The sequence below is a fragment of the Mirounga leonina genome, unplaced genomic scaffold (genome assembly GCF_011800145.1).
Source record: "Mirounga leonina isolate KUSES-001 unplaced genomic scaffold, KU_Mleo_1.0 Mir_115, whole genome shotgun sequence".
In the NCBI taxonomy this organism is placed as follows: domain Eukaryota; kingdom Metazoa; phylum Chordata; class Mammalia; order Carnivora; family Phocidae; genus Mirounga; species Mirounga leonina.
The window spans coordinates 49,997,325-50,011,351 of NW_023270268.1; the positions used below are offsets into that span (position 1 = coordinate 49,997,325).

Sequence of the window (14,027 nt, forward strand, 5' to 3'; positions counted from 1 at the left end):
ACATTCAGTCCATCCTCAAGCCTAGTGGATTCTACCAAAATACATTTTGAATCCATCCGTATCTGTCTGTCTTTACTACCACCACTCTCATCTCCTGCCTGGAATACTACGATTTCTTCCTAAAGTTCTTCCTGCTCCCTCCAGCCCTCCCCCTCCCAACTGATTCCCTACGGCTGAGTCAGAAATAGTGTTATAAAATGTAAACTACATCCTCTTGTTGCCTTCCCACTAAACTTTGAATAACATACAAACAACATGGTTTGCCCTCTGCCAACTGTATCTTCTACCCCCATCCTCCTTCCTCACTCATCTCCTGCCACAATGGGCTGCCTTCTGATTGCCAGAACTCACTAAGCCCTGTCCTGTACATGCTGTTCCATCTGCCTAGAATGAATGCTCTTTCCTTGTTCTTCACACGGCTGGCTCCTTTATTCTTGATGCCTAAACATTACTCCTCAGGGAGATCTTCCTTGACCTCATTCCTTATCTCAGACCCTGTTTGTTTTCTTCACAACACTTCACATTTTGTAATTACTTCCTTGTGTACATCCTCATCTCCCCCTTTCAACTCCCTGAGCCCAGAAGCTCCGTATTTGTTTTGCTCACAGATGAACCCAGCAACTGGCATAGTCCCTGGCAAATACTAGGTTTTTAGTATGTGAGTGTTGAATAAGTGAATGAAGGTACAGAAAGAGCCACAACCGCCATTTCATCTTAACTGCTCTTGTCAAAGCCTCAGTGCCGACCAGCCACTCAACTGTCCAGTGCTCATCTTACTGATTGCAGAATAGAGACAGGGCAGGGGGTCGGGGGGCTCGGGTTCCATTTATTCTCTGTTAACCTCACCAGCGGTTACCAGCATGTTTGATTGACCACAATAACCCCAGCATCTAGCGCAGCAGACACTTAATAAATACTGCTGATGGAATGGACTCCTTAGCTCTGAATGAAACACGGTGTGAAGGGAAGGGGGCTGGTGTGACCATGGAGGGGTCCAAACAGAGCGAGTGCTTCTGGGAAGAGGTTTAAATAATGGCTCTCTACTTCCAGAAATGTTCTACTTCCATAGGCACTCATTTCCAGTTGTATGATAAAAGGAAAATGTTTCATAGAACTTTTCTGTATCTCATTCGCTTTATTAAGGGAAAAGGAACTTGTAGTTTTAGTTGCGGAGGAATAGCCTGATATTTGGGAGTCTTTCTCCAAGAAAGAAAAATATTTTTCTTAAAAGCCAAATTCTACCTCTGTTGAGTAGATAATGGTGAGGAAAAGCGTTCCTATCTTCCAAACAAAGAAACCAAGGGCAATTTAAAAGCCAAGTAAGCAAGGAAGCCAAGTCCCTAACCCTGGCTGTCTCACTCTATATCCTGTCACCTACCAATTTAGATAGTGCTTGCTCGTGAGAAATAAGAATACATCCACCTCAACTCAACTTTGAGACAAGGATGTGATTTTTCTGAAGGACATGTACCCTACAGGTATTAGTAGGACACAGAGAAGTCTGAGGCCTGCAACCCCTTGAAAATGTCAAACGACCCGGCATCTTGGGTATTTGACCTGATTTGTGGAAGAAATCCAGCCATGCCTTTGACTTTTCACGCCACTGAACTTGAGGCTCTCCATGCTCTCTGGTTTTGTATCACATCTAGCTGGTGCCAAGAGGATTAGCTCAACTCCAGCTCTCCGTGGAAAGGATTCATTCTCCTGTTTAGGCAATGTGATGTCAAGCTGAAAGAAGCTGATGAGCAAACTCCATGGGGCCATAAAGCAGCCCCTGATGAAGTGCATTACATGGATGTCTCAGAATAAAGTTTAGTTCGAAGTGGTCAAGGACAGGGTGTGCCATTGTGGGCTGGGAGCCACTGTGGCTCAGCTGTTTGTGCAGCATTTAATATGTTTATCTTTCTGCTAAACATATTGTTGTTGAGTCATCTCTATTACACAGACACCCTGTGTGAGGCCCAGCTCTGCAAATTCAACACACAAAGAGAGGCCTTCTATCATCAGTGACCTTACGTTCTACAAAGTCAAAATCAATGCTTCCTCTTACTTCTCACTTTAGTAAGGTACCCAGGCTTTGAGAAAGGTTAATCATATGTTCTTTTACAGGGCAGCAACCATGAAGTAATAAAAGTAAAGGAAGAACTTAAAGTTGTCATTATGTCTTTAGTATCATTTAGTAGTAGTGCTGCAAACTGAAAATGGAAAGTCAGTTTACCCAAAAGTACCAGCAGCCTCCAAACTATCAATATTTCATGTTAGACTATTATGTAGTCACCAATGTCAAAGTAATTATATTAATAAGACAAATAATTGCATTAAACTTCTAAGCTTTGGGCAGGGAAAAAAAAAGATCACATAACTCTGAAAAGTAGAGAAACTAATTAAATACTGTTTGGCCTTCTATAGAAATTGTTCGAGCCATGACACATGTGATAAACCAAGGAATGGCGATGTATTGGGGGACCTCGCGGTGGAGTGCTATGGAGATCATGGTAATTTCATTTCTGTTCTCAAATGGCCGTTAAATACTTTATTATTGTTTTTCAGATACTATGTGTAAATTATAAGACCTTTTGCAAATTTTCCTAATAATCACCATGACACTAGAATGCTATGATCAATTCTGTCATTCCAGAGATAGATACGGGGGCTGGATCTCATCAGCTCAGAATACAACAGGGAAGGTGCAGGTCTCTAGCAGGAATCATATTCTTGCATGTTCTTCGGTGACAAGAGGATACAATGAATTTCCCAGCTAATGAGATACATGAACAAAATAGTCTGGCTTCCTTTTTTAAAAACTGTATTAAATAACTATACTGTTTATAACACACTAATGACACATCATTTGTATATGTTAGTCTGAGTTTTATTTCTTTAGGAATAAAAATTATGGATTTGTCATGGGCTATTATGGTTCTCATGTTGACTAATTTGCCCTGGACTTTACTCAATCCAGACCCTCCCAAAGAATAATAAGGATTTCCTGTGTTTGATATTTCTCTTAGTGAGATTGATGGTCACAACTTTGCTTATTATTTGCCATCCTACATGTTTCTTGGTTTGTACTGATTTCATTGAAACGAAGTTTTCTCATGCACATGAATCATAGAGCAGCCTTATTTCTCATGAGTATAAATTCAGTTACAATCTTATTTCTCCCTAGGAAGCCTATTCTGTAGCAAGGCAGTTCAATATGATCCCACCGGTCTGTGAACAAGCTGAGTACCATCTTTTTCAGAGAGAGAAAGTGGAGGTTCAGCTACCAGAGCTCTACCATAAAATAGGTAATCTTCACAATCAAATTTACTGATTACTTTTAACAATAGGAGTATCAGTGATCCAGAAACAAGTGTTACCAAAATGCTTTCCTTAATGTTCCTAACTAACGGAGAGATTGTGAGAACTATCCATTTCTGACTACAGAATAATCAAATGTGCCTACAGGGTAGTCTGTAGGGTATTACTGATGAAATCCAAGCAGTTGTAAATTGTGACTGGTGTACAAGCTGTACTCAGGAGGTGTTCGAAAATGCGTGTAGAAAGAAGGGTAGAAACGATGAGTAAACTCATTTTTTTCTGTAGGGTGCTTCTCTAACCAAGCATGCGTCTTTGAGTAGATTATAACTGCCTTTCCAAAGACAATTATGGATCTATACATCTATATCTTCTACTCTGTGCCTGGAACTAAGCTAGACATGGGGAGTTTAAGACTGCCTGACTCGGGGATGCGGAGAAAGGGGAGCCTCCTACACTGTTGGTGGGAATGCAAGCTGGTGCAGCCACTCTGGAAAACAGTATGGAGGTTCCTCAAAAAGTTGAAAATAGAGCTACCCTATGACCCAGCAATTGCACTACTGGGTATTTATCCCAAAGATACAAAAGTAGGGATCCGAAAGGGTACGTGCACCCCAATGTTTATAGCAGCAATGTCCATAATAGCCAAACTGTGGAAAGAGCCAAGATGTCCATCGACAGATGAATGGATAAAGAAGATGTGGTGTGTGTGTATGTATGTATATATATATATATATATATACACATACATACATACACAATGGAATATTATGCAGCCATCAAAAGGAATGAGATCTTGCCATTTGCAACAACGTGGATGGAACTGAAAGGTATTATGTTGAGTGAAATAAGTCAAACAGAGAAAGACATGTATCATATGATCTCACTGATATGAGGAATTCTTAATTGCAGGAAACAAACTGAGGGTTGCTGGAGTGGGGGGTGGGGTGGGAGGGATGGGGTGGTGTTATGCGACAGTCTGTCTGAGGGAGATAATGAAGCATGATTTTTAGAAAAAAAAAAAGACTGCCTGACAGGCCTAGCACTACATGTCTGTGTAGGTAGATGTAATAATTTCAAAGAAAGGAAAGAAATGTATGTATGTATATGTGTATATATATATACACACACACACATATATGTGTGTGTATGTATATGTGTGTGTATATATACATTCTTATGTATATAACATATACATAAGAATTTTGGACATACAAAAAACATGAATAAGCCACATTTTCAGCCTCATGTATCACAACAGTGTCCAGAGATAACTTTCTTCCTAAAAAATAGAGGTTCCTAAGAAATAGAGCAGGAAAATGCTGAGTAAGGAGAAAAAAGATTACAAAAGCCAACAGCAGTAACACTCATAATTGCTGGCACTGGCTATATGTTTCCTCTGCGGTAGGCACGGTGCCGCTATGAACCAAGCTCTAAATAGGCACTCAGGGGACGAGTGGAACACTGGAGCGTTCGCCTGTGCAAGTCAGTGTTTGTCTCTGAGTATAAAAAGAAACATCCATTTTGGACATCAGCAAATTAAGAGTGAGCCACATTTTTAGGCTTGTTTGGCTTGAAAACAAGGCCCGCTCCGTATAACTGACAGTACATGTTCAATTGATTCATAAAAATGAAGCACAACCTATAAATAACTCAATTTTAGGGGCGCCTGGGTGGCTCAGTCGGTTAAGCGTCTGTCTTCAGCTCGGGTCATGATCCCAGGGTCCTGGGATGGAGCAGGGTCCCTGCTCAGCGGGGAGCCTGCTTCTCCTTCTGCCCCTCCCCACCACTCGTGATCTCTCTTTTCTCTCTCTCTCTCTCAAATAAATAAATTGTTTTTTATATTAAATAAATAAATATTAATGAAAAGACATCTGCTGGTATTAACTTACTTATCTGACTAGCCGTTTTCCTGTAACTAACCAAGTCCTATTTTAAACACTCCCACACTTTTAATCTCCCTTTGCACAAGCAACTTACTCAGTTTTTTTCTTCTGTAGGAGTTGGAGCAATGACATGGTCTCCACTTGCCTGTGGAATCATCTCAGGAAAATATGGAAATGGAGTGCCTGAGAGTTCTAGGGCTTCACTGAAGGTATTTTCCCCCACTTCTAGAAAAGCGTCTGGGGATGGGAGAGAGGGACGGAAGAAGACTGAACAGGACAGCTCCACAGCAGCCTGTGCTTCCTGGCTCAGGCAGTGCGCGGCTTGGCCAGTGTCCTCAGGCAGGCTCCCTCAAGCCCCCAGGAGACCTCTGCTCCGGGCCGGCATCAGTCAGCAGCCATGTCTGTCCGCACAGAAAATTCTCCTCCTCTGGGGCCTGGGGGGAAATGCCCAGTGCCCTGGTTAGGTTTATAGGGCTCAAATCCCTACCGTTATTTATTCTTATGTTAAAGAAGGCATTTCATCCCTCCCTGGAAATTGATGAAATGTAAAATCCCTTTCCTTTATGAGAGGATCTATTTTTACTTTTCTTGACAAAACAATTGGGGTAAACCAACTGTAGCTGAGTGGGGCTCGAGGTGGATTGATGTTGTTTACTGTGTGGGGGTGTGGGGTAAGAGGGAGGGTTCGGGAAGCAAGATACATAGCCAGGCAAGCCTGTCACGCATGCTCAAGGCTGGTGTTTTTCGCAGAGATCAACTGGCCACGTAGTCTTACAGTTTAAATTCTTCTCTGAAGCATAAAGATATTTGACATCACTGACATAAAATAACTTCCATTCAGAACATCTTGATGATTAATTTATTTGAGAGTACTCCAGACAGCCCTCATTAACAACCTGTTTTTAAAAACTTGAGACAATGTGTAATAACATTAGAATCACAAATGGTAATGTCAAGGGAGAGAGAATATTGGCATTTTTAAAATTCAGACATGGCAGAGGCCCCTAAGAAGTAGAAGTCTGACACAGCCTCTTGCTTCCATAAGCACAAAGTTAGCTGGAGGACAGCCCAAGTTAGGCCCAAACCACCAACCCTGTAATCAACTTGCTGGGACGACTGCATGCTTCGCTAATCAGAACCGTCTCAAGGCTCTAGGTCTCCCACTCTTTCTGCTTGTTACAGTTGACCTATTAGTTTGTTGTCTAAAATAATATAAATATCTCCTAAAGCATGGTGACATGCCTATTTCTAGCTTGGCATTATCACAAAATAGAATTATCTTAGAATATTAATTGTGGTCTTGCTTCTGAAAATTGTGCATTGTTCTGAACCCAGTTTAAATAAGTTAGCAAGGAAAAACTAAAAGCATCTTAGGGAAGAAGGTATGAACGGAGAAAGGCAAAAAGAGCAAAGAAGAAAGGGAAGCACTGAAAATTGCGATTTTACTGAGCATCTACTCCGTGCCAAGCATTGGGCTAAGCATTTTTATTCATCTCCTTTAATCCACACAAAGATAAATGGATACAGATGACTCTTAATCAGGTGTAGCTAAGCATGTTGCCTTACATTCTTTCAGAGACTTTTTTTTTAAGACTATTTATTTGAGAGAGGGTGAGAGAGCATGCATGCGCACACAAGCGCAAGCACACAGAAGAGGCAGAAGCAGACTCCCTGCTGAGGAGGGAGCCTGATGTGGGACTCGATCCTAGGACCCCCGGGATCATGACCTGAGCTGAAGGCAGACACTTAACTGACTGAGCCACCCAGGCGCCCCCGTCAGAGATGTTTTTAAAAACTCAAAGTACTTCCACATGTGCTGAGTAGTGACTATCCTTATAAGAGGGTAAACCTTTCCAGATGTAGAAACTGAGCACAAAGAGGTCAAATAATAATCCAAGAGCATAAACTCATAATAGAGAGAGTTTATACTAGAACTCAGGTTTCCTGGCTCTGTTTATCTCCCCCAAAGACATTTTTGTCTCCCTGCAAACCCAGGTTTCTAATGGAGGAAGAAGTAGCCGTACTGTATTTGGAGTGTAAGATTGGCTGACCTCCATCATTATTTGGAAAAAGCTTACAAACAGCTAAAAAAAAAAAATTTCACAAATGCATTAACAAAAAGAGAAAGTAAAAAAATAATAATAAAATAAGGAGATACAAAATACTTGAAGGTGGCTAAGTCCAAAAGCAACTCAAAAATATTTCTATTGTTGACTTTGATAAAGTCAACATCTATTGAAACATCCTTAACAATAAACATGAAGGGCTCTCAACAGGTTAAAGGCCTCTTTCTGATCACAAAGCAGCTTCTTTAGAGCTCCATAGACTCTCAAGCCTTCCTAAATCATTAGCCCCCAGTGTTTTCCATACTAATATATGTGCACTTGGAAATGCCACTTATGGGGCACCTGGCTGGCTCAGTTAGTAGAGGATGCAGCTCTTGGTCTCAAAGTCATGAGTTCGAACCCCATACTGGGCATGGAGTCAACTTAAAATGAAAAATAAAATTGCTTTAAAAAAAAGGGGAAACTTGAATAGAGTAACTGGAACAAACAAAAAATTAAAGATTGAATGCTAGGCAAGAAGATAAATAAGTTAGCAGCTTTTACCTACCCCTACCCCAAACAGAATAAATGGCTGGTGTTTCACATTAGCTAGTCTAAGTTATACCAATAAAACAGACACTGACATTTCATGCTGTTGTAAGTACTGAACTTGTATTTGAAAGAGAACGCAGTGTGAAAAATACCTATCTGGTGGGGGTCTTTTAGAAAGTAACACAACCTGGGGGTTTTCTGGAAGGCTGCATCTGGTCCGCTGCTCTAACAGTGACTTCTAAAATCTTTTGTCACCACCTCGTCTTCACTGCTCAGCTGTACACTACCACTTCCTCACGTGGCTGTTAGACATCTCCCGTGGGCATTAGTCATGCCTAGTGGAATCTGTCATCACCCCCCAGAACTTACCCTTCCTTCATGGTTAACCGTGCCTCCACCCTCCATCTGGCCATCCCAGTCAGAAGCCAAGGGTTATGTCAGACTGCCCCCTCTCCTCCCTCACTCTTGTCCAGTGGGGCCCCCACTCCTCCAGGCCACTTCCTGACCATGGCCCATCCCTGCACAGCCCTTGTTCAGTTCAGACCATCATCATTTCTTCCCTGCTTTGCTGCAGTAACCTCCTGTCTGCATTCCCTAATTTTTTCCCCCTTTTGTCAACTACCCATCACTGCAACCAATTATCTTTCTGAGAGACTAATCTGACCATATCATAACCCTGCTTAAAGTCTGTTACTCACTTCCCAGTCATTGCTTATAGGACAAAACCCAAAACCCACAGAAAAGCATTCAAGGAAATACCCTTGGGATCTAAGTTGTGCCCACTTTTCCGTTCTTGTCTTTCCCCATGTTACATCACTGTATTGTTCATCCAAAAGCCCTGTACTCTCCTTTGCCTCCCAGAAATGCCCTTCTTTTCATCTTGTGATGGAAGCCCTCATTACTAAAGACAAAGCTTGGCTATCTTCACCTCTATGAAGCCTGTCCTCACTTTATAAAACTGAATTATTTGCATCTTCCTCTATTATTCCATTAACACTTCTTACAGAGTCTTAGAATTCTCCTGTTGCAAGCAAAAGAATTTAATTCAACTAATTTAATCAAAGAAGGGGAACATATAAATACTTGCTGGGAAGGATGGAATGGAGATGGTCTCAGGGTTGACTCCAACCATAGACTTGTACATTGTTAGGACTCTCCATCTCCTCTATTTCTCTCTGAATGTGGATGTTGTCTTCTACTGCAAACGGGTCCTCTCCATGAGGTCAGGAGTGGGAAAACTGCTTTGCAGGTTTACATCCTTACAGACATGTAATGTGAGAGAGGAGAGAGCTATCTTTCCTTATGACTTCCGTCCAGGGAAGACTGGCCAAACTTGGGTCATGTGCCAACTTGTAAGACCAATGACAGTGACCCAAACAGTAAAGTGCTATGACCACTCCTGTCATGCACCATCAGGAGAGGCATTTTCCATAAGGAGGCAGTACAAACACGGCTTCTGAGGGAGGCACCCCAACTACAAAACACTCCTCAAGCTACCAGACGGTGATTTGTGAATGTCTCTAGGACAGACACCGAAACTCAGGTAGCTCATCACAGAGCCTGGCACATGACAGGTACTCAATAAATGTTTGTTGAATGGGTGAAATGAGCCATAACGGAAGATCAACAAAGTCTGATCAACGGACCAGGTGTGTGGCTTTTAAATAGACATTTTAAATAGAAATGAAAAGTGCAATAAAATTTACGGGCAGCTCTTTCTTGTTGCTAGCAAAATGCCTTATAGAAAAATCATAAAAATATGTACCCCCTCTGTCAAATGAAAACAGGACGATGCAAACTTAGGTGAATCAAGGTGGGGGAAGAGTGGCAGTTCGAGTACTCTAGGTGTTCACTTTAAGCAACTAAAAGTATTGCACATCACGGTGTAGTTTCAGAAGGAAATTTTTTAGCTTCAGCAGTTTACCTAGAGATTTCAACCTCAATATCAAAAGACTGTGCTGCTCTTTTGAGCCAAAGATTTTGAAGTTTAAATTATAAGAGTCAGTGATCTTGGATGCTAAATTATTCCAAGACAAAGTCCAGAGATGAAACGTGACTTACTCTGTCCATGGCTTTATAGATGCTGCCTGAGTTTCAATCCATTATTAGCAACCAGCCAACTGGAGGCTTCAGGGCCAGTCCCGCAGACTGCTCCCACCCCCAGCATTACCTGTTCAGTGGTCACAGCACTGGGAGATGGCAAATCAATAGGCTTTAGGAAAAATGAGAGAATTTTGTGACTTCTGTATAAAACCAATAGCCCCCTAAACTGTGCAGAAAAGCTCATGTTTTCTTTGGCAAATACTTACGGAGTATCTAGTCAGTGCTGGGCTCTGTGTTGAGTGCTTAGGATACAGGGAAGAAGGCGACAGTCCCCACCTTCAAGGGGTAACTTGGGGACTTATTAGATATGGGAAGGGGTGAATTATGAAACAGTGTGGAATCCACAAGCACTACAGAGTCACACTGGACTGTCCGCAAAGTTGTACTGGAATAAGGAGGGGGTGTCTGTGCTCATCGGAAACATTGAAGAGATCTATTTTTTACCCTGTGGAGCCCTGGTTGCTCAGATTCCTCCCTCACGGTCATACTGGCGGAGGCCCTGCTCTGTGGCAAGCACTGTGTCAGGACCGGAGATGTTGAGATGAACAAGAAGCCTGTCCCTGCCCTCCTCCATTTAGTTAGAAAGAAAGATCAACACGTGAGCAAGTCACTGCAGCAATGGGGTGAGCAGGATAACAGGGTTGGAAGGGAAAAAATCAGCTTTGACTCGTGGAGGACTGCCCAGCCAACAAGCTGGGTGTATTGTCGCACCCAACCACACTCACCACCAATCTTCTTACAAAAAACACTGGTTCGCTTCCATATTTATATTTTAATTAAGCCTCATCTCCTCTCTATGCTAACATTTCCCACTTGCAAAGCAGTTAAAGCTATTTATTTCCAAAAACACTTTTGTTCCCTTTGGTATGAGGAAAAGCAATATAAATACTATGTGTCTACTTTTTATAAACCTTAGCCTGCTTATGTTTTCCAATGATTAAAGCAACAAGATTTATAGTGTTGAGTGTAGGGAGAGAGTGACTCAATAAATGAATGTCTGATGTTTGTTACTTTTACAAGTCTGTCTCTCAGTATGTTGTATGTGCGCGTGTGTGGACATGCACACACACATACACACAAACTTGTAACTCGACCCTAAGCGTACAAATGCACTCCACATGATAAGGTTTCAAAAATGGAGTTCTGTAAGTGATTGATAAAACAACCATTCCTGGTGGCGCCTGGGTGGCTCAGTCGTTAAGCGTCTGCCTTCAGCTCAGGTCATGATCCCAGGGTCCTGGGATCAAGCCCCGCATCAGGCTCCCTTCTCCGCGGGAAGCCTGCTTCTCCCTCTCCCACTTCCCCTGCTTGTGTTCTCTCTCTCGCTGTGTATCTCACTCTGTCAAATAAATAAAATCTTTAAAAAAAACAACAACAACAACAACCATTCCTTATGTGTGTGGTATATATTGAAACTTCAAGAACGCTCCTAGTTACAATGAAAAGCAATCATTCAGCGATTGGTTTTCAACCCTTTTATTTTTTCCTTTGAAGAACGCTCAGGGCTACCGGTCCCCTGAAAGGTGTTATGAAACTAAAGTGAGGGCTGGTAACGTTTTAATGTTTCTCCACTAGGACAGGGGAAGTTAAGTTCAGGGGCGCTCTGACCCAGCACACTCTCTACCCAGCACACAGGTCTGGTCAGGGAAGGCTCCAGGGCCCTGATGGCAGTGTTCATTGTCTCAAGGCCCAACTCATTACCCCTAGCACCAGCTGTCGTCTCTGGAAAGGTGCTCCAGGCTACCGTTCCTCCTGGAAGAAGCTGAGGTTTCCCAGAGCTGAAGCTGGGAAGACTCTTGGCCATCTCCCTAAGCAAACTCTCAAGTGAGGAGCCAGACCATACGCCTTTGAGATCTAGAAAGCAAACAGAACTGGGGCAGCTTGCCCTTTCTCTTTTTCACATCTGCAAAATCATTTCAAAAATCATAATAAAACGTAATGTGGTTACCCTTTTTCTTTGGAAATACTGTCTTAGAATGAAGAAAAAAGTACTTAAAAAACAAAAGCAAGCAGCCTTATTGAAATGATGTGGGTGGAGTGTCTGTGATGATTGGCTGCCTTTGGGAAGGTAAAGGTCTGCGGTGACAACTATTTCGCAAACACAGCGGATAAAGTCCACATTGCCACACAGGAGGATGTTTTCTATTATTTTCACTAAAACACATTCTTACAAATATTTGTTACTTTTGGATGTTGCTGCTTAGTGTTTTGTAGAGAACATCCTATTGTTCCTCATTTCTTAATAAGAGCAGAACCTTTGGGGAAGCAAGGCATTGAGAAGTTCTAAAAGATTTGTCTCCTTCTATTTAGGAAGTTAGCTCACTTTATAGGCTACCAGTGAGAGTCAGTCTCTTCTCAGAGGTTTTACAGAGAGTTTCCTGTTCTGAGTTTCCTTACCTTTTAAAGTTTCAATCACTATACAAAAGATAATACACTTTTGGGATAGTCTTTATCAACTTCAAAATTTTTAAAATGTACTTGGGTACCTTTTAGTTATGCTTGTCTGCTTTGAGGAAGGAGCTGAGAGAGCTCACAAGAAAGCCCTGCTGTGGGGCACCTGGGTGGCTCAGTGTGTTAAGCGTCTGCCTTCGGCTCAGGTCATGATCCCAGAGCCCTGGGATCGAGCCCCGCAGCGGGCTCCCAGGGAGCCTGCTTCTCCCTCTCCCTCTGCCTGCCGCTCTGCCTACTTGTGCTTGTTCTCTCTCTATTAAAATCTTAAAAAGAAAAAGAAAACCCTGCTGTAAGAATAGGAGACTGGCAGGACACCTGGGTGGCTCAGTTGGTTAAGTGGCTGCCTTTGGCTCAGGTCATGATCCCAGGGTCCTGGGATCGAGCCCCACATTGGGCTCCCTGCTCAGCGAGGAGTCTGCTTCTCCCCCTGCCCCTCACCCAGCTCGTGTGTGCTCCCTCTCTCTCAAATAAATACAATCTTAAAAAAAAAAAAATAGGAGACTAGCAAGAGGGAGAAAGATAATTACAAAAGAATGTTAAGATAATGGCTTTCTTTGAACAGAAAGCTTGGCACCCAGCCTTCTTGACAGAAAGGAAACCTAACAGACCTTGCTGAAATGTCAGTTTTTTTTTTTTTTTTTTTTTTGCTACATTCTAAAGTTGGGCTATTGCAATAAGAAACATCATTTCCTCCACTTAGCAGACTATATATAATTGTATGTCAGGATTTTAGTAACTTCCATGCATGTTGATGGATTTGAATGGTGACTATTAGTCAAAATCAATCTGTCTTGAACCAATAAACAAGGAGTGAGACCATGGGGAACATCTCTTTGCCTAAAAGCACAGGCATCTGGTCACCACAAAACAAAGTTTAGGGAAGAAGATTCAGGAATTCACCATGAGGGCCTCCTATTTTACCGATTTAACAATCTTTGCCTCAAACCCTTACCAGCCATTGACATTTAAATGATCTTCTTCTCCCTAGTGCTACCAGTGGCTGAAGGAAAGAATTGTAAGTGAAGAAGGCCGAAAACAGCAAAACAAACTAAAAGACCTTTCCCCAATTGCTGAGCGTCTGGGATGCACACTACCTCAGCTAGCTGTTGGTAAGAAAATGACCGGGGGGGGGGGGGGGGGGGGGGGGAGGGAGGCTTTGCTAGATCACAGAAAATAGTTTTCACATCCCTATCATGATAAAGTATCTAGTGTAAGGGGCAGACTGATCTCTGAAGCATAAGCTCCTGGTTAATATTATCTAAAACAAAGTTTTCAAAGTTCCCTAGAATTTTCTACATGTTAAAACATTTCCTTCTTCTAGCCCTTAGAATGCCGTTTAAATGAGACTAAGTGAAAACACATACATCCCCATGGTGTCTGACATGAGTGGCCCTCAATTGTGTAGTGACATCCATTTCTTCTGGCTTAATTTTCCCTCCCTGTGGAAGCTAAGGTGGGGCTGGTGACAGGCCAGATGCAGGGCTGGGGGTGCCAGGGGCCCAAGGCTACTACCCCCCATGGAAGCCTATCCTAGAGGAGCAGCTTCACTCTGCAACTTCCTGAGGGGCCATGAAAAGTGCTCTAACTGTGGAGTTGAGGAACCATCATGGTCACTCGTATGGCTGAAAACCACATGTACCAGTGCTGTCCAACAGAAACAGAATGTGAACCACAGATTTAAATTTTCTAG

At 42.5% G+C, this 14,027-nt stretch overlaps 1 protein-coding gene across 1 annotated transcript in view; it reads left to right on the forward strand.

The window, feature by feature from the left end:
- Positions 1-14,027, forward strand: part of KCNAB1 (potassium voltage-gated channel subfamily A member regulatory beta subunit 1) — a 377,254-nt gene that overhangs the window by 351,954 nt on the left and 11,273 nt on the right. The window contains exons 9-12 of the mRNA XM_034997624.1: positions 2,410-2,495; positions 3,170-3,290; positions 5,301-5,395; positions 13,326-13,446. Of these exons, the coding sequence (XP_034853515.1) occupies positions 2,410-2,495; positions 3,170-3,290; positions 5,301-5,395; positions 13,326-13,446 (423 nt within the window). The remainder of the gene's footprint in view (positions 1-2,409; positions 2,496-3,169; positions 3,291-5,300; positions 5,396-13,325; positions 13,447-14,027) is intronic.